General features: G+C 38.9%; 1 protein-coding gene across 3 annotated transcripts in view; it reads left to right on the forward strand.

Moving 5' to 3' along the window:
• The window catches only part of MYH11 (myosin heavy chain 11), a 59,963-nt gene extending 42,477 nt beyond the window's left edge, over positions 1-17,486 (forward strand). For 2 of the 3 annotated variants that reach the window (XM_035339136.1, XM_035339137.1), the window contains 21 exons: positions 250-381; positions 676-882; positions 1,266-1,403; positions 2,058-2,181; positions 2,609-2,780; positions 3,598-3,810; positions 4,518-4,662; positions 4,748-4,954; positions 6,052-6,156; positions 6,250-6,402; positions 6,800-7,048; positions 7,319-7,531; positions 8,018-8,230; positions 8,945-9,106; positions 9,869-9,997; positions 10,537-10,625; positions 10,860-10,983; positions 11,137-11,345; positions 11,881-11,989; positions 12,591-12,763; positions 16,790-17,486. In XM_035339136.1, coding sequence (XP_035195027.1) covers positions 250-381; positions 676-882; positions 1,266-1,403; positions 2,058-2,181; positions 2,609-2,780; positions 3,598-3,810; positions 4,518-4,662; positions 4,748-4,954; positions 6,052-6,156; positions 6,250-6,402; positions 6,800-7,048; positions 7,319-7,531; positions 8,018-8,230; positions 8,945-9,106; positions 9,869-9,997; positions 10,537-10,625; positions 10,860-10,983; positions 11,137-11,345; positions 11,881-11,989; positions 12,591-12,763; positions 16,790-16,925 — 3,402 coding nt within the window. In that variant the 3' untranslated portion in view covers positions 16,926-17,486. Of the gene's footprint in view, positions 1-249; positions 382-675; positions 883-1,265; positions 1,404-2,057; positions 2,182-2,608; positions 2,781-3,597; positions 3,811-4,517; positions 4,663-4,747; positions 4,955-6,051; positions 6,157-6,249; positions 6,403-6,799; positions 7,049-7,318; positions 7,532-8,017; positions 8,231-8,944; positions 9,107-9,868; positions 9,998-10,536; positions 10,626-10,859; positions 10,984-11,136; positions 11,346-11,880; positions 11,990-12,590; positions 12,764-13,886; positions 13,919-16,789 lie in introns of all 3 variants that reach the window. The other variant, XM_035339138.1, reaches the window with a different exon arrangement.
• The last annotated feature ends 695 nt before the right edge of the window (positions 17,487-18,181 follow it).

Here is an 18,181-nt window from a genome sequence, read left to right on the forward strand (position 1 = left end):
GAGGTGCTCACAAGGCTCCAAGAATTAACACAAAGCAGGTTAATAACACTGCAGGGGCTTGCTGCTTTAAAGATGTTTACACTGAGTTTGGTTAGACAGTATTTGCCCACTACTTGAGGAACAACAGATAGTGCTGCCTTCAGTACTCGTCAGCCTGGCACCATTAAGTGCTGCATTGGTGCCTGGCACCATTAAGTGCTGCATAAGCACTGGTAGGAAACATTCTTTAAAAAACCTTTTTATTTCCAGGTGAAACCGTTGCTACAAGTCACCCGCCAAGAGGAAGAAATGCAGGCCAAGGACGAAGAACTGCAAAGAACTAAGGAAAGACAACAGAAAGCAGAGGCTGAATTGAAGGAGCTAGAACAGAAACACACCCAGGTGATTTACAGCTCTGAATCTCTCTGAAATGCTAGCCACTCTCACCCTTTCTAGAAGCTGTTATAGTAAAGGTCTCTTCTACCTTCGGAGTCACAATTGTATTCATAGCAATCAATGGTTCAGAACAAAAGCTCAGTGCAGACAAACTCCCAGTTCCTTTAGTGGAGGCCTAGTGCCCGCACAAAAAGCGCATGGTGCAGCTGCCTACCTGTATACTAGGACTATCTAGTAAAAAGACACTGGGGGGCAATTTGCAATCTAAAATTTACCTGCCTATCCATTTTATCTGTGTAGCTTTGTGAAGAGAAGAACCTCCTTCAGGAACAGCTTCAGGCAGAAACTGAACTGTATGCTGAAGCTGAAGAGATGAGAGTCCGTTTAGCTGCTAAGAAACAAGAGCTAGAAGAGATTCTGCATGAGATGGAGGCCAGAATTGAGGAAGAAGAGGAGCGCAGCCAACAGTTGCAAGCAGAAAAGAAAAAGATGCAGCAACAAATGCTGGTAAGAAGGTGTAAGCAACAACTAGAGACAATAACGTGTATCTCACAGAGAAAAACAGGACATAGGACCTGAAGTTTGCTGATGAAAGAGCTTGCTATGCAGCCCTCAATAGTATGTGCTTACTCTACTGAAGTAAGAACAATCAATATTTGTTCTTTCCACCAGAATTCTTTATACATCTTCTTTCCATACCGCAATTTTAAATTTTCTCTAAAGAATTAACAAATCTTTTCTTCCAAATCACCAAGCATTACCAATTATCTATTTCTTAGTAAAACCAAAGTCTAGAACATACCCCACATAGACTGACAAACATTAGGCATTTTCTGTTATCTAAGTGGTATTTTATTTCCAGAGTTCATTATTTCTTTTTCCCTACAAAGGACCTGGAAGAACAGCTTGAAGAAGAAGAAGCTGCAAGACAGAAACTGCAGCTTGAAAAAGTAACAGCAGATGGCAAGATAAAGAAAATGGAAGATGATATTCTCATAATGGAAGATCAGAATAACAAGCTAACAAAGGTAAGTGTTGTGGGTCCATTTTCTTACTTTGTGCAAGATGAGAGAAAATCTCTTCAGCTAGAAGAACAAAAGGAATGCTTTACAAAAACTACAGAGTTTCATGGATGTAAATATTTACCAGATGATCAGTCCAGCCTGTAGTCAACAAATTTCTGATGATTTTCCAGTGCTAACTTAAATAATTCAAAATTATGTAAAAATACCAGTTTTGAGGTCCATTGTGGTGACAGTATCTTCAAGCAAAATCACCACAGCAGCCAAGCACAATCAATGGAACACATTTTCTTAGCCTCAAGAGCAGTAAATAAGTCTCTTGGTTTTCAACCAATTTCAACCAAACTTCATGATCAGAATGAGAAGTAGACATGTATTCCAGTACTTCTGGAGAGGGGATACTCCTCTCAACTAGGCCCTATACTTACCAGCCACTAGAGTGAGTATAAGATTCTAATAACAGCAGATTAGAGAGGATGGAAACTTTAGGTACCACTTTTCAGCCCCTCTATAATCAACAAATAGGAACATATCACTACAATCTCGGGAAAAACAGCATTGAAAGACAGTATCTCAGACGTTTTTTATTTGGTGTAGACATGCTTCATAATCAACAATGGGAGACACTTCTGTTAACAAAATTATTTTATTCTTCTTAAGGAAAGAAAACTTCTTGAGGAAAGAATAAGCGATCTAACAACGAATCTTGCAGAAGAGGAAGAAAAAGCCAAAAATCTTACAAAGCTGAAAAACAAACATGAATCTATGATTTCAGAACTGGAAGGTAATATGAAAGAAAGTGTCTTATGTCAGATTTTTTCCATAGCTCATATCAAACAAACAATCTGTAGCAAACTAAAAATTGTGCATGATGTTTGCCAACTTTCGTATGATGAAGCCATTTTGGGAATGAAAATCATCAAAACCCCAGGGAGCATGAACCATAGATACTTATTTTATTTTTTTTTATAAACAGAAGAGTAGAGGACAGGAAGTTAAGAAAAAAATAGCACTTCTGGAGAAAGATTTTTTTTTTGAATGACTGAAAATAAATGACAGCAAGGTATCACATGGTGCTTCAGAAACACTTTGACTTGTAGTTAAATGTATGGCCTCACTGATGGCTAAAATAGTTTTGTGTCTGAATTTAAGATTAGATTAAGGATTTCTTGTACTAACCAGTCCCATGAACAAGATCCTTACTTTTTCAGTGCGACTGAAGAAAGAGGAGAAGAGCAGACAAGAACTGGAGAAAACAAAGAGGAAGTTGGAAGGGGAGTCAAGTGATCTACATGAGCAAATTGCAGAGCTCCAGGCACAAATTGCTGAGCTGAAGGCACAACTAGCCAAGAAAGAAGAAGAGCTGCAGGCTGCTCTAGCCAGGTATTCACTCTTGAATCTGTACACAGGTTGAAAATGTCAGGCTGTAACACATCCCTTCCCTCCCTAGACACCCAGATGCTGCAGCTCTGAATCTCATCTCAGTACATTCTGTCTGCATGCTTTCCCAACTTTCTAATTTATTTTCAACTAAAAAAAAAAAAAAAATGACAGTTTGCTCATAAACAACCTAACCTTATGTCCAGATAGCAATGAAAACTCCTTTTCCCAAAGACCTTAGCAGTGCTGCCAAGTAAAGAATGAAAAGTAACAACACAGTTTATAGGCAAAAGGAAAAATTTAAGTCTAACTTCGATCCATTCTAGTCTGTGGATTTTCTGTATAAATTTAAGAGGGAGAACACTCAACCAAAACTGAATCAGTTGATTCAGCATCTCCAGTTACCATGTCCTGATAAAACACAGCTGTCAGACCCCCTTTGCATCAGTTCCTGCTCTTTCTCTGGTACCTTCTTGCACAGTTTTCAGGTAGGTTCATATAAATATAAAGCAGGACTTTCAAAACTCACTGGCATGACTTACTGCTCACAATTACATTGTTAAATACCACTCTAGAACTCAAGAACACCAGAACACCAAATACACGGTATAAATACATGGTATCACATGCTATCTTAAATACAAGTAGATAAAACTTTATGTAGACAAACCATGCTTCCTCCTGAAGTGATAATGGTAAAACTAAATATTTCCAGTTTGTTAAAATTGCACCCTGGAGATACACCTTTAATCTCTGTATACCAACTTCCTGAAAGTGAAATGACATTTTTAATACAGAAAGTGAAATATGTTCTTTTCAGGCTTGAGGATGAAACTAGTCAGAAGAACAATGCCCTCAAGAAGATCCGTGAATTGGAATCTCACATCTCTGATCTCCAGGAAGACTTGGAGTCTGAGAAAGCTGCAAGAAACAAAGCAGAAAAACAGAAGAGAGACCTAGGTGAAGAGCTGGAGGCTCTTAAGACAGAGCTTGAAGATACTTTGGATACCACAGCCACCCAGCAAGAACTCAGGTAGGGAGACTTCACACGTGGGCCAAATAAAAGCTGTCACCAAGCTCAGTACAACACTGTCTGGTGTTTCATATGGCCCTGTGATGGGTTAGCCCAGATGACATAATTGTAAATGGCACATTTGGAAGACAGCAGTCAGTGGAAAGATGAGTCTCTCACAGTGATGGTCTCCAAGATCTAGACAATCTAATTCAGTTTATCTAGATTATTTTTTTCTGGAGCCAGGTACCTCATTTTCTGTCTTAGGCACCTCAATAATTCAGTCTTGTACTTAATTACGTAAAAATCTAAACCTTTTATTTTTCCCCTGATGTTTCATGCTTCAGGGACCACAGTTCTTTGGGCCATAATTCTTTTAACTGATCTCAATGCAACTTCCTCTGATCCTGTCTGTTATATCCTGTGATAGCCACCTCATGGCATTTCTGTAAATTCATTTTTGCATTATCTCTCAACATGAATTATAACGAGACTGACTTTCAGTTTGCTTTCACTCTGCCTTGCCATGACTTAGTACTGCAACTCCCATGGCTTTCATTGTGTTGGAGCCTTCCAACTCCTGAAGATCCAAAAAACATACACGAGAATTGAATGTGAGTTTTCGTAGCTGCAGTACCTTCTATAACTGTGCAGGACATTCAGTCATTTTCCCAGTGACTAAAACACTCTTTGCTGCTGCTGCTCCATTTACTTGTGTTACCTTGCAGAGCAAAGCGTGAACAAGAGGTCACAGTGCTGAAGAGAGCTCTGGAGGAGGAGACTCGAACTCATGAAGCCCAAGTCCAGGAGATGAGGCAAAAACACACTCAAGCTGTAGAAGAGCTAACAGAGCAGCTGGAACAATTTAAAAGGGTAAGCAGAACTTCATCTTACTGAAAACTATCCACTAAATATGACTTCATTTTATAGAAATTCTTTCTTCACTTCACACTTTTAGGCTAAAGCAAACTTGGATAAGACCAAACAGACACTGGAGAAAGAAAATTCTGAGCTGGCTAATGAAGTCAGGAGCCTGAATCAGGCCAAACAAGATGTGGAGCACAAAAAGAAGAAGCTGGAAGTACAACTGCAAGAGTTACAGTCCAAGTACACTGATGGAGAGCGTGTTCGGACAGAACTCAATGAAAGAGTTCATAAACTACAGGTAAGGGGGAGTCTGACCTTTCACTGTGACACCTTGGACTTGAGTAGACCAGTTAAGCCGAGTTCTTTTAGAGTACATCTGGAGGAATCCTGGCCCTGTTGACTTCAGCTGAAATGCTCCTTGTCATCTGTAGGGCTCCTACCTCAGTTATCATGCTGTTAAACAATTAGAAGGCTGTTTCATGGAAGTGACAGCTCTTAGTCTCGTGGTCTACCTGTACACGTCTGTAATGCCACCACTGTTTCAGTGACAGCACTGCATGTTTTTAAAAGGTTCTTTCTATTTGTTTGTTGTAGGGTGGTGGGGAACACCCATAGGAATGTGGCTTCTGGAAATGGATTAAACAACTATTAACCTCATAAGATGTACTCAGAAACATGACAGCAAAAGGAGAATGCTTACTTATTTACGATTTAGTTCCTAATAAGGAATTAACTAAAGATAATTTAAGATCACTCTTTGGTAGATTTGCACTGCCTAGCGATACTGATAAAGCATGTTGTTACAGCTTTTTTCAGAGCAGCAGTAAGCTTTTCTTGTTTATTTTAAGTTAACGGATAATGAAGAAAATATAATCAAAATGCATTAGCTTCTCTCAAACTTGAGAAGAGAAAGGAAAATACAGGAAAATCCCCATTCATCTTTGCAAGTCACTGGAAAGTGAATGAAAAATGGGAGCTGTATTTTCAGCATCTGTGTCATTCACTTAAACAATGACATTTCCCACAACTGAATTCCTGAAAATACTGCCTGTTGTTGTGGTATATATAATATATTAGTATTGCTTTCTGATTAGGAACAGGCTATGATAGTTGATAGTAATATGATACTGAATATGATAGTAATATGATAGGATTTAGTTCTATGGGACTTAAATCCCATATACTGTCCAGAAAAATTGTGGCAAAGTTTATGGCTCTCCTATGAATTCCAGTTGAGTTAGAAACACCTTCAGTGCTTGAGGTGACCCAAGAAGCATCGAAGCAGATTCAGAACCCATTCAAACGTTAAGACTTCAATCTAGAGCAAACTAAAGGTAAAGGAATATGTTGAAGTTGTGCAAAATAACTGAGCGTTGTCACTTTGGTCTCTCATAGATTGAGGTTGAAAATGTTACTGGTTTGCTCAATGAAGCAGAAAGCAAGACAATCAAATTGACCAAAGATGTTGCAACCTTAGGATCACAGCTACAAGACACACAGGTAAACCTATATCCAGTAACAGCTCATCATTATAAATACACTATAAATTACCTAAACTAATGACCAACTTGTTGGTTGATGTGGTAACTATAGGAGCTGCTTCAGGAAGAAACACGGCAGAAGCTAAATGTGTCTACCAAGCTTCGTCAGTTGGAAGATGAAAAGAACAGCTTGCAGGAGCAGTTGGATGAAGAAGTAGAAGCAAAACAAAATCTGGAGAGACATATTTCAACACTTACGATACAGGTATCAGTGCTATAGCTAAATCACTAGCTCCATCACTGAGTTTTGTAATTCCACAGGTTTCAGGTTTGTAGAACTACCCTGATAAAGCATATGGACCTTCAGTGAAATAGTGCCAATAGCACAGATGGCATCAGTGAGGCGATCAATGGAGCCAGCACTCTTTCTCTAGGTATATATGCAACACAGGTCCCAGAAGAGTCTTGCACACTAGGCCTGTATGTGCATACTAGGCCTGTAGTCTGCCTCATTTTATAAAAGATGGGTAACGGGTAACTGTAACTAGCCTCACGTGGGTCAAATTACAGATTTCTTGATCTTGGTTGTCTCTTAGTCACCTTCTCTGCCAAGCTTTTTTGTCACTTGCTATAAAGATTTGTTCTCTAAATTCAAATTTCAGCTCTCCGACTCTAAGAAGAAGCTACAGGAATTTTCTGCCACAGTAGAAACTATGGAAGAAGGTAAAAAGAAACTTCAGCGAGAAATTGAAAGTCTCACTCAACAGTTTGAGGAAAAGGCTGCTTCTTATGACAAACTGGAAAAAACCAAGAACAGACTCCAGCAGGAGCTGGATGACCTGGTGGTGGACTTAGATAACCAACGTCAGCTGGTCTCCAACCTTGAGAAGAAGCAGAAGAAGTTTGATCAGGTGTGGATTTAAAATTCTCCCTTGCTATGTTATCACCTAACTTTTCTGGGACTCAGAGGGAATCCACTGGCATAGAGAAAGATCAAAAATCTTATGATCTTTCAAAATCTTTTTTCATCAAAAAATAAAGTAGGATTGAATTAACATATGATACAGTGGTTAATTAGTATTTATATACAGTAATCAAAATGCAGGTTTCTCTCTGTCATTGACAACTGATAAGACAGTTGCAATAGAAAATACATTCTACTAATGAATTCCTTTTTATAGATGCTGGCTGAAGAGAAAAACATCTCTTCAAAATATGCAGATGAAAGGGACAGAGCAGAAGCTGAGGCAAGAGAGAAGGAAACAAAGGCTCTGTCATTGGCGCGGGCACTTGAAGAGGCTTTGGAAGCCAAAGAAGAACTGGAGAGAACAAACAAAATGTTGAAAGCTGAAATGGAAGATCTTGTTAGCTCCAAAGATGATGTTGGCAAGAATGTAAGTTTTGGGCTCAGAATGATATCCACGGTAACTTAGAACAGCAGCTAACAAACAGATGGTTGTTTTCAATGTGAAGAGTTATCTGTAGCACACAAATCCTTTCAATTCAGAATTCAAAGTTTATTCTATTTGTACCCAAACCTTCAAGAGACTTGGCAAAGTAACTGTAAGCTACTTTTATTCTTAATATGGCTTCAAGTTTGAAGATTCTTATTCTCTAACACTGGGAAAAGGGATTCTAAATCATTTATTTATTAAGCAATTTTAAAGTTGTAAACTCTGCAATCTCATTTTATAATTGTATTTGAGTTTGCCACCAGCCTAGCATGTACTTGTACAGCTGCAGCAAAGTTTCACTGATACATTGCCAATCATTTATTTTATTACAGTGAGATGACAATATCACTTTTAATACTGAATTATTAAAACTGGAATTATTTTTATTTCTTATAACAAATCTGTTAATTTCTCATTGCTTGAAAGGTCCACGAATTGGAGAAGTCTAAACGGACCCTTGAACAGCAAGTAGAAGAGATGAAGACACAATTAGAAGAGCTAGAGGATGAGCTACAGGCTGCTGAAGATGCCAAACTCAGGTTGGAAGTTAACATGCAAGCCATGAAAAGCCAGTTTGAAAGAGATCTACAGGCCAGAGATGAACAGAATGAGGAGAAGAGAAGACAACTCCTTAAACAGGTATCATTCTTTGTTACTGCATTTGTAAATATCTCAATGAAACAGTTCAAAGTCCCCAGCCTTGTGCCATTACTAAAGCACTTTACTGTAATAATAAGGAAACATTATATTTCCTCGTGCTTGGCAAATAAAAAAATACATGTTGGCTATTGCACTAAAAAAGTACAAAATTGCATAACTATTACATTTTTCCTGTTTCAGTAGCAGGTGCACAATTTTCAACAGAAAACAGATGTATCAATTCAACATTACAATCAATATAGCATAAAACATAGGAAATATTTCTAGCACAGTAAGGAGAATTTTCCCTGTGTTCTCAGTGCAAGTGAAAAAAGACACCAACTAATATATCTATTTGCCTTCTCAAGGTACACTGAGTGGATACAAAAGTACTGGAAACAAACACAGACACGACAGAGCCTATTATGCAGATATATACTAGTAGATATATAGACTGTAGATATATACTAGTGTGCATAGTAGTGTTGTGACAGCAAGGACAAATACAGTAGTTGTCAGATTTCCTCAAGTACAGAAACTATAGTGCTGACTCCTTTGAAGAGCCTTCAATTTTTGAACAAAATGTAAATATTTTATTGGATAGTGATACCACAATTAACAGTGATATAGAGGACTGTATAGATTGCCCAAAATTATGCAGAGTGTTTAAAAGTTCTCTAGGACTTTTCTAATCTTGTCTTCTTTTATGATCAGCTCCACGAATATGAAACGGAACTGGAAGATGAGCGGAAGCAACGTGCCCTGGCAGCTGCAGCCAAAAAGAAGTTGGAGATTGATGTCAAAGATCTAGAAAGCCAAGCTGATTCTGCCAACAAAGCTCGGGAAGAAGCCATCAAACAACTTCGCAAACTACAAGTATGTACAACCCATAAATACAGTCTTTTTTTCTGCTGCTGTGTTTTGTACTAACACAATGTGAAAGTTTGGTGACATCTGTGAACATGATACTTGTTACAGGTGATAGGTTAGAGACGGATTTTTAACTAACCTACCAGGTACTGTAATGTTCAATACGAATGACAAAAGAAAACTTTACAAGGCAAACAATGAAAACCTTAAATGTAATCATTGCAGAGAGCTTCCAACATTCTCTGGCCAACACCCATCTTCTATTAACTTACTAATTTGAAGAAAAACATAGATTCCAATGTAGACAAAGGGCCACAGGATAAAGCCTACTCTAAGACTTCAATCCTGGTTCTAAGAGTCAGTCAAAAGCACAAAAAAATCTTCAAAAATCATGCCATTTCTGAATTAGTGTCTTCATATTTATACTGTACGTCTCCATATCTACTGTTCTGTAATATGCTGACAACTAAACAATGAAAGTGGACGTATTTGCAAAGATTAAGATCACACACGTACTCAAATATTCAGGGGAAATGAGGACAACAGGCATTACAAAAGTCACCATGTGCAAGCAGAAGCACCACTCTTCTTGGAATGATATTTCAGACCCTTCCAACATGTGCTAGCTGAATATTTTATCCAGAAAATATTTAATTTAATCAGGCATTATGAGTACGTAAATGTGTGTCTTCTACGCTGTGCAAATTTCTTTCTACTGAAATTGTAGTAAAGCCAGACAAAAATAAATCTGTTGTTCTTTTCAAAAAGGCTCAGATGAAGGACTACCAACGAGAGCTGGATGATGCACGGGCTGCCAGGGAAGAAATATTTGCTACGGCCAGAGAAAATGAGAAGAAAGCAAAGAGCCTGGAAGCAGAACTCATCCAGCTTCAAGAGGTAAAGTAGAAAACTTCTAAAGTAATATAAAGCAAAGTACACAGGATCTTCAGTAGCAAAATAGAACTGCAGTGAAACAATATAAGGGCTATAATAGCTAGAGATGGAAAGCTATAAGCAGAACTTGTTATAAGTTACATGTGTTTCATGCACTCCAATAAAGCTGTAAAATATACATCCGAGTATAACCAGATTAAACTGAAAAAGAAAAACCTACCTTGGAAGAAAGCACAGTTCATCAGATCTAAAGGAAAATTAACTGTATGATCCAACACAAATTGTTTTCAATATCTATAAATTCCTGAATGAATTAATTATTCCTGTATATATTACATGGAAATCTTTTAGTCCAAAATGAATAGAAATCAGGCTGACAGTCTGGGGAAAGCGTATTTTGTCATACTTCCCTAGGATTTATGATATAAAAAATTATTCCATTAACTGGACAATCCAGCATACACTAGTTTCAGAAAGTTCATGGTTGTCTAACTGAACACTTGCTCATTTCTTTATTATGCTTCCTTTTCCTTTACTCCTAGGACCTGGCTGCTGCAGAGAGAGCTCGCAAACAAGCAGATTTGGAGAAAGAAGAGATGGCAGAGGAACTTGCAAGTGCTTCTTCTGGAAGGTAGGAATAGACTGGATGACTCACAAAGCTATAAACATGCTGCTGAACATTGACTGGCTGCCAGGTTGGACTGTCCCAACAGCCATCCAGGCTTGACAACACAACATGCACATGTCTGACCAGTTTCACGATCCGTTTTTCTTTTCTTTGTAAATTTTGGCAGTTCCTAATAGTTTCAGACATGTTCAACTCATCAGAGCCATAACAACATACTTCTTAAATTTATATTTACAGGACAAGCCTTCAGGATGAGAAACGGCGCCTAGAGGCAAGAATTGCCCAACTGGAGGAAGAGCTAGAAGAGGAGCACAGCAACATAGAGGCAATGGGTGATCGCATGAGGAAAGCAGTACAGCAGGTAGAGTTCATTTCAGCATGTGTCCTTGTTTGCATCCCAGCAAAAGCTATTTGTGGTTCTGAATAAGTATTTGGAGAACTGCCACCATGAATCACCACCTGTCATTTCCCTGAAAGTACACATTTTTGACAGCATCCATTTTCACCCTTTCAGGCAGAGCAGCTGAACAACGAGCTGGCAACAGAACGTTCAACTGCACAGAAGAATGAAAATGCCAGGCAGCAACTGGAGAGGCAGAACAAAGAGCTAAAGAGTAAACTGCAAGAGATGGAGGGAGCTGTGAAGTCCAAATTCAAAAGCACAATTGCTGCTTTGGAGGCCAAAATTGCTTCTCTTGAAGAGCAGTTGGAACAGGAAGCCAGGTATGTGGAATTCCAGATGGTACAGCTATCCATTTATTGTTCCAGTTAATCAGTCAAATTAAACAAAAGCATATAGGATTTACATCACTGGGCTCTAAGTGCCATTAATACTTGGTAAAGTCTCTCAGCCACTTAACATTTCTTAGAGACACAGCCATTAATTGGAGTTATTCCAGATTCTGAGTAAGAACCATTTTATTTCTGAAAAGTTCTACTGGTATCAAAGGCAAGGATCTGTTCCCCTGCCTTGCCATATGCCCCTGCCAGATTCTCTGTTATATACTGTGCCATTTGTAGACTATTTCTTGAGGAAATCAACTCATGTTTGAGCAGATCTCCATATGCCTAGAGCACCTTAGCATGTAGCAAAGACGCATACTTGATTTGAACAGAACACAACCTTTAAGTTTTTTGCTTAAAATTCATCTAGGAAATTCAGTAAGGCCTTTAACAGACTGTTCCTTGGTGCCACATTCCCAAGGCAGGTGAGAACTACAGAACTTCTACTCATCAAATGTTGCATTGTCATTTGCAGAGAGAAGCAGGCTGCAGCCAAGACGTTGCGCCAGAAGGACAAGAAGCTGAAGGATGCATTGCTGCAGGTGGAGGACGAGAGAAAGCAAGCAGAGCAGTACAAAGATCAGGTATCAGAATGTGTGATAAGGGTCTTAGCCTAGGGCACAGGGATTTTCAGGTTTTAGCCTAAGAAAAGAATATTCCATGTTCCACCTTGAAGAAGGTTCTGTGCTGGGGGAGCTATACAGCACTTCGCTAAAAGACTTGACAATCTGATTCTTCTTTCATGCTGAGACAAGTGTCAAAGCACTAGTCCTTGCCCATCAACTAGCTGCAACGGTCTGTCTACACACAGTGATATATAGGACTCTGTACAACATCCCTTCTGGCACACAAATGGAGGCCATGATTGAATTTTGTCCCACACTAAAAAGTTTAACATCACATAAAACACACCAACATGAAAACCAGAAATGCAAAGGTAGGACTGTGCAGTAAAAGAAACAAGTAGTTTCCAAATACAGTGTCTATCAGCAAAATGAACTCCCACACAGTAAAGTTATTTTTATATTTTTAGATTTTAAGCTTTCACCTTTGATTCAGGTCAGGTCATGTTTCTGTAAAACTGAATTCAGGTCATTATTTCTGTAAAATATGAAATTAAAATGAGAAATCTAAAGCTATCAGATCTCTTTTGACTTAAAGAATTATTCTAAATTTTTCACATAGGCCGAGAAGGGCAACCTACGACTCAAGCAACTGAAAAGGCAGCTGGAGGAGGCTGAGGAAGAGTCTCAGCGTATCAACGCAAACCGCAGGAAGCTGCAGAGAGAGCTGGATGAAGCTACTGAGAGTAACGAAGCCCTGGGCCGGGAGGTTGCAGCACTGAAGAGCAAGCTAAGGTAGAGTGCCTTTGTTTGGAATAGCTGTTCCCACTCTGTGACAACCTTGAAATTTAGAACTAAATTAAAGAAGTAGAAAAAAATATCTACTTGAGTAACAAACATACACTGATTATACTGCAAAATTACTCCTTGTATTAGCTTGGCAGATGCAACAAAAGGCCAAAGTCAGAAGATGAAATGCATTTCATAGACTGCAGCAGTCTCAGGATTTCAGCTGTGAGATTAACAACTGTGATAACATGGCACACACCTCTTTTTCTAATTGAAACTCCTGTTGGCTTAAACAGGAATAGAATTAGGCTTGGTTGCTTTTGAAAACACACTTATTGCTGTATATATTTATTCCTACAGTTACAAATACAGTTAGAAATGCTCGTGCTTTTCACACTCTGATACCTGCACAACTCACCCACAATGACTGTAATCAGTCTTACACAACTCCACGGGCAGCAAAAGGCAAAGCACATTATGTGACTCTTATCCAGAAGTCTCTTTGGACTTCACCTTTCCTTATTCAGTGTCATCAGACCAAGGAAAGATCAAAATGTCCCTCTGTATTTTCTTATTAAAACTATCTGGGAAAAAGATATAGCTGTGATAAGCCTGCTACATACCTGAGTTTTCCTGCACTTGTTGGGTCTGAAAGCTCCAAGTCACTGAAATACAGGATGACTTAAATTATAGGAAGTTGCTGAATCTGCATCATCATGCTGTGAAATTTTGTTTTCTACCTAAAACCAAAGTTATTTCAGATGAAACTAAAGCACCTGCCTAGATGTGGTCTTGAAGCTGTTGTTCAGGTTTGCCAGTAACATGCATGAACCTTCAGATCTAAATACTTACTTCAAAATGAAGAATTAGGGATGTGGTGGCCTTTTCCATTAGCACCATCTTGGGTGGTGCATGCTCCTGGCTGCTTAACAAAGGAGCAGCTGCATCCAGTCCCTTTTACACAGAAAAGCATATTTACATAGAATAGCACAGTTGATCTTTGTTTGATCCGAATGTAATGTCATTGGCTATAATGTACTTTGTTTAATTATTTAAAAGTAATCTACCTACCTCTGATCATGACCATGTGCTTAGTATAACTTCCCGGGACTCTTTATCTCTGTTTCAGAGGGACACAGGAACCTTCGCATGACTAAGCAGGTACCATGCCTTCAACTTTGCAGCTAGCTTGTGTTGCACAAATTTCCATTTTCTTTGGCCCAAGTAACAATTATGTGAGGTTTCTGCAAACTGTGAAGGCTTGGATATCTTGGCATTAATATTTTTTTTTCAAAAGAGACAAATATTACAATAAGCTAGCTACTGTCAGCTGTTCATCAGTGATACATCTTTCTTACAAGTAGGTTATGTACTGTTGTAGACTTACCAATGTTGCATTCTCACCTCTTATAAACTCTACCAGCAGAGTACCTAATAAAGTACTCTGACATTTTCTGCATGAAAATTGTCATTTTTTGCACCTATTTACAGCCATAAAAAGAAAATCTGTAAATCAAATACACCATTAATTAGTAAAATTGATTAAAAGCACTAATGAATATGAACCATCACAGCATGTTAAGTGTTTCACGGTATTTCTTATGCGTATTGTAATGTTGATTCTAAGGTAAGACCCTATCTAATTCACATGAGGTTTGCAAAGGTCTTATTTGCATGTGATTTATTACACAGTGGTGGCATCCAATCACAGAGAGAAGAAGAAATCTTGCCATTCGTTATGTAGCATTCTGTGCCTGTGTTGCTTACAAATAGCTAGTACTAAGGCTTTTAGAGCTGTTTTGCAGCCATTACTTGCTTGCCTACTGTATGTTGCTTGTCTACTATTACTGAAATGTAAAGCAAAGATGTGAAAATTAATATGAACACTGTAACATAGCACAGTTATACTTTATCACATTCTCTGGAGATAGGAATAACACCCACTGTTGCAAAAATTGAAGAGCTACTGCCTTGTAATATTTGTATATCTCTTATTTTAAATATGCTGGATTTCGCTGTGAATACACAAATATTTAAAGAAGATGTCTTGTCCTTGCATGTGCCTTTTAGTCAGGCTGATGTTCCCAATCAGGCTGTTATTCAAGCACCACTCCATTAGCACTTGTTCAAAGGTAGATGAAATAGATGCTAAGCGAAACACTAATGCTTAGGGCTTGCCTCAGCTGCACAAATTACTCTAAAGGCATTGATAGAAATGACCACAAGCACATTATCAAAGCCATGAACCTGTTTTAGATTAACAGATTTAAACAAAGAGTATCTATAAACAGGTCCAATACCCGTTTGAAGGGTGTTCACTTTTCTGTACCCCCAAAACTTACTACAAGAAGTGGGTACACTTCCTGTTGCTCTCTACCAGTCCCATGTTCTTTTATAGCACTTCAGTGAACTACCACAGCATAAAAACGTCATTTGACAAATGATTCATAATTAAGATCAGACAGCAAGAGTCCAAGAGGAGTAAAGAGCTCTTCCTCATGAAGACTGAGACCTTCACTGACAAGAACTAACAAATTTACTGACCTAACTAAAATGTAGTGACAAATACTTGGCATCATAAAGTAGTAGACTGCTGTTTTACTCTGTCATCCGTGACAGGGTAGAAATTAATTACCCTTGTGTTCAATACATGCCATTGGCACCAGAACTAATTCTAAGAGCAGAACTTAAATGAAGTGTTATTTTCAGCTAGTTGCTTGTTCACATCACAATTAGTCTACCTTAAATGGTAGAATTGATTAAATGCACACACACACACCAACAACCAGGCTACACAGCTCAAGGAGTTCCACCTTGGAAATACAGGTTTGTACCTCTGAAATAACTTAGTCCAGCCAATGCTCTTACCTACTTCCCTAGGGTGGAACAGTGAATTTGGGGCTTGAATAGCTGCTTCAGAAAGGACAACAGTGGCTTAGTCTTTTGCAAGGACAAGACAAGCCTTTAAATATTTCTGCATGATTGCTGTACCAAAAGCGCAGAGTTGGATGTATTTTAACACCAAATTAGTAATTTTGGCCAAACATGCAGTGATCATGAATATATTTTGTCACTTATGTCTGTGGTCTCAAGCCTTTACAAAGGTTTGCTTAATGAGGAGCAAGTGAGAGGCCATGTTACAAAAATCCACTGTTTTGTAACACAATAGCAATGGAGGCCAAGAAGAGACAAAATTATCTTCTGGCTCACTTGCTCACACCTCCCAGAAAATTAACCTTGAGGACCAAAGTGTTCCTAGCTTGGGCTGTGTCTATGAAATATATGGGGAGGGGAGGGAAGGGAAAGGAAGAGGGGATAGGAGAAGAAAAAGCATTTTCTTCAGGCTCTTCTGTAAGACACTCTGCTGAGTGTCAGCATGTGAGCTAAGACAGTTTGAAAACACACTGATGGCCCCTCCCGATTGTGGAAAAGGTTGGAGTTACTCCCAGCCTAGGATGCCATACATGTCACAGCACCTGTGGTGCTCTAAGCAACACAGCCTGTGCAGAGAAGGACTGTGGGCTCAAAAATGCCTCCTGTCATCCACAGCACTCCAGTCCCTGGCTTTCAGTACCTGTTGCGTTTATTCAGACTACAGGGCAGAAATTCAGTATGAGCTTTCTGTGTCTCCTTGATCTTCTCAAAGCATCAGCAACGCTCCCGTGCTGATGCGGGAACAAACAACCCACTTTCCAATCCCTTCTAAGCACAATCAGTTGCAGTCCCTACAGGGGAAAACAGTAAAATTAAAGGAAGAGGAGGAGATTTGTGGCAGATGAGACAATTCAAAGTGGAGCTTTAAGCACAAGAACAGGAATCCCACCACAGTTCAAAGGAACTGGGAGCCTCAACCTGTCCATAAACTAGCCTTAGATGGTACAAAACAGAAAGCTTTATTAGGTGCCCACAGCTCTTGGCTGTTTTGCATTTAAAAACCTCAGGCCCACAGGTACTGTTACAAAACTCCACACTTAGTTGTGAGAATTGCAAATGACCTAACATCTAATTTTGTTTTTTATTTTCTTACTACAGGAGGGGAAATGAGCCAGCATCTTTTGCCCCACCCCGCAGATCTGGAGGCAGAAGAGTAATTGAGAATGCAACAGATGGAGGTGAAGAAGAAATTGATGGAAGAGATGGAGATTTCAATGGAAAAGCCAGTGAATAAACACGCTTAAAAATTGCACTGCAGTAAGGGGAAGGAGGATATTTAGCACTGTTTAAGTCTACTCTTAGTGTCAAGGTCACACACACCCACTCCTCTGATGATGATAAAAAGCACAACTGCCTTGTCTCTAATGTATAGAATGATGTTAAAAGTACTCCAAAACTTTTACCATGAAGTGCGTTTGAAAAGTTTTGCTTTAAATTCAGAGTATTTCACCAAGAATCTTCCAGAAAGAAAGTTCCAATAGTTCAGACAATTTAAGTCCCAGTGAACTGAAGTTTACAAAGGATTTGTAAGACTGTTGCAGGAAAAAAAAAAAAAAAAAAAAAGGCATTGGTCAGTTAATCTTCTCTTAAACTTTCATTTTGTCTTAAGTATTCAATATAACTTTTTTTTCCTGGTTACTACACCCCTGATGCACCATTCACAAGGTGAAAGTGCCTTTTTAATCACTTACTGAAAAATAAAGTATCATTTGTTCAAATTAAGTCAACTGTTACAGTTTTATATGCACCATGGATGTGCTTATACACTAATAAAAGTCTATAAAAAACACTCCAATATTCTTGTGTGCAGGTGTCACTTGGATGCAACACAACATGCTGGAAGGGAATGGGAGATACAATGGAACATCTTTACAACTCACATGCTTTTTAGGAAAGGTCAGCTATAATCACCAGAATTAAAAACGGATATTCTAAGTAACTGCTTTTGAAGGAATAAAAGAATATGTACAGTCAGCTGAATGAAAAACAACATGAAGCACTTGGGACAGGTTTGGCTACCACATGGATACATGGTGCTAAGAAACCCTAGTACAGATCTAAGGACAGACAGAACCTTCAAGAGACTTGCACCCTTCTGGCACAGCAGCTAGAAAGCAGACAGTGCCCTAAATACCTATGTTTAGGCAACTGCATCCACACTTGAAGTCTGTATGCATAGGGATAGTTCCAGCCAAAACCTCTAAAGCAGGCTGGAAACAATTAGACACAGCAGCCCCCACTGAATGCAGTGATCCAAGCCAAGCTACTCTGTATAAAGGGATCAGCATGCAGTTACTTTTATTGTTGGAGCACTCCAACAGGACTGCAGCCCACTTCTGGGAACTACCAGGACCTACCACAGATCCATGCAGCTCTACTACTTCCAGAGAGCATCTGGCTTTGTAGTCATAGTGGGACAGCAGAGAACCATGAACAGCAAAGCTAGGTGTAGAATTGCTCTCAACTGAGAGCAGAGAGCTTCCTTCATGT

Source organism: Oxyura jamaicensis, chromosome 14 (genome assembly GCF_011077185.1).
Source record: "Oxyura jamaicensis isolate SHBP4307 breed ruddy duck chromosome 14, BPBGC_Ojam_1.0, whole genome shotgun sequence".
Lineage (NCBI taxonomy): Eukaryota > Metazoa > Chordata > Aves > Anseriformes > Anatidae > Oxyura > Oxyura jamaicensis.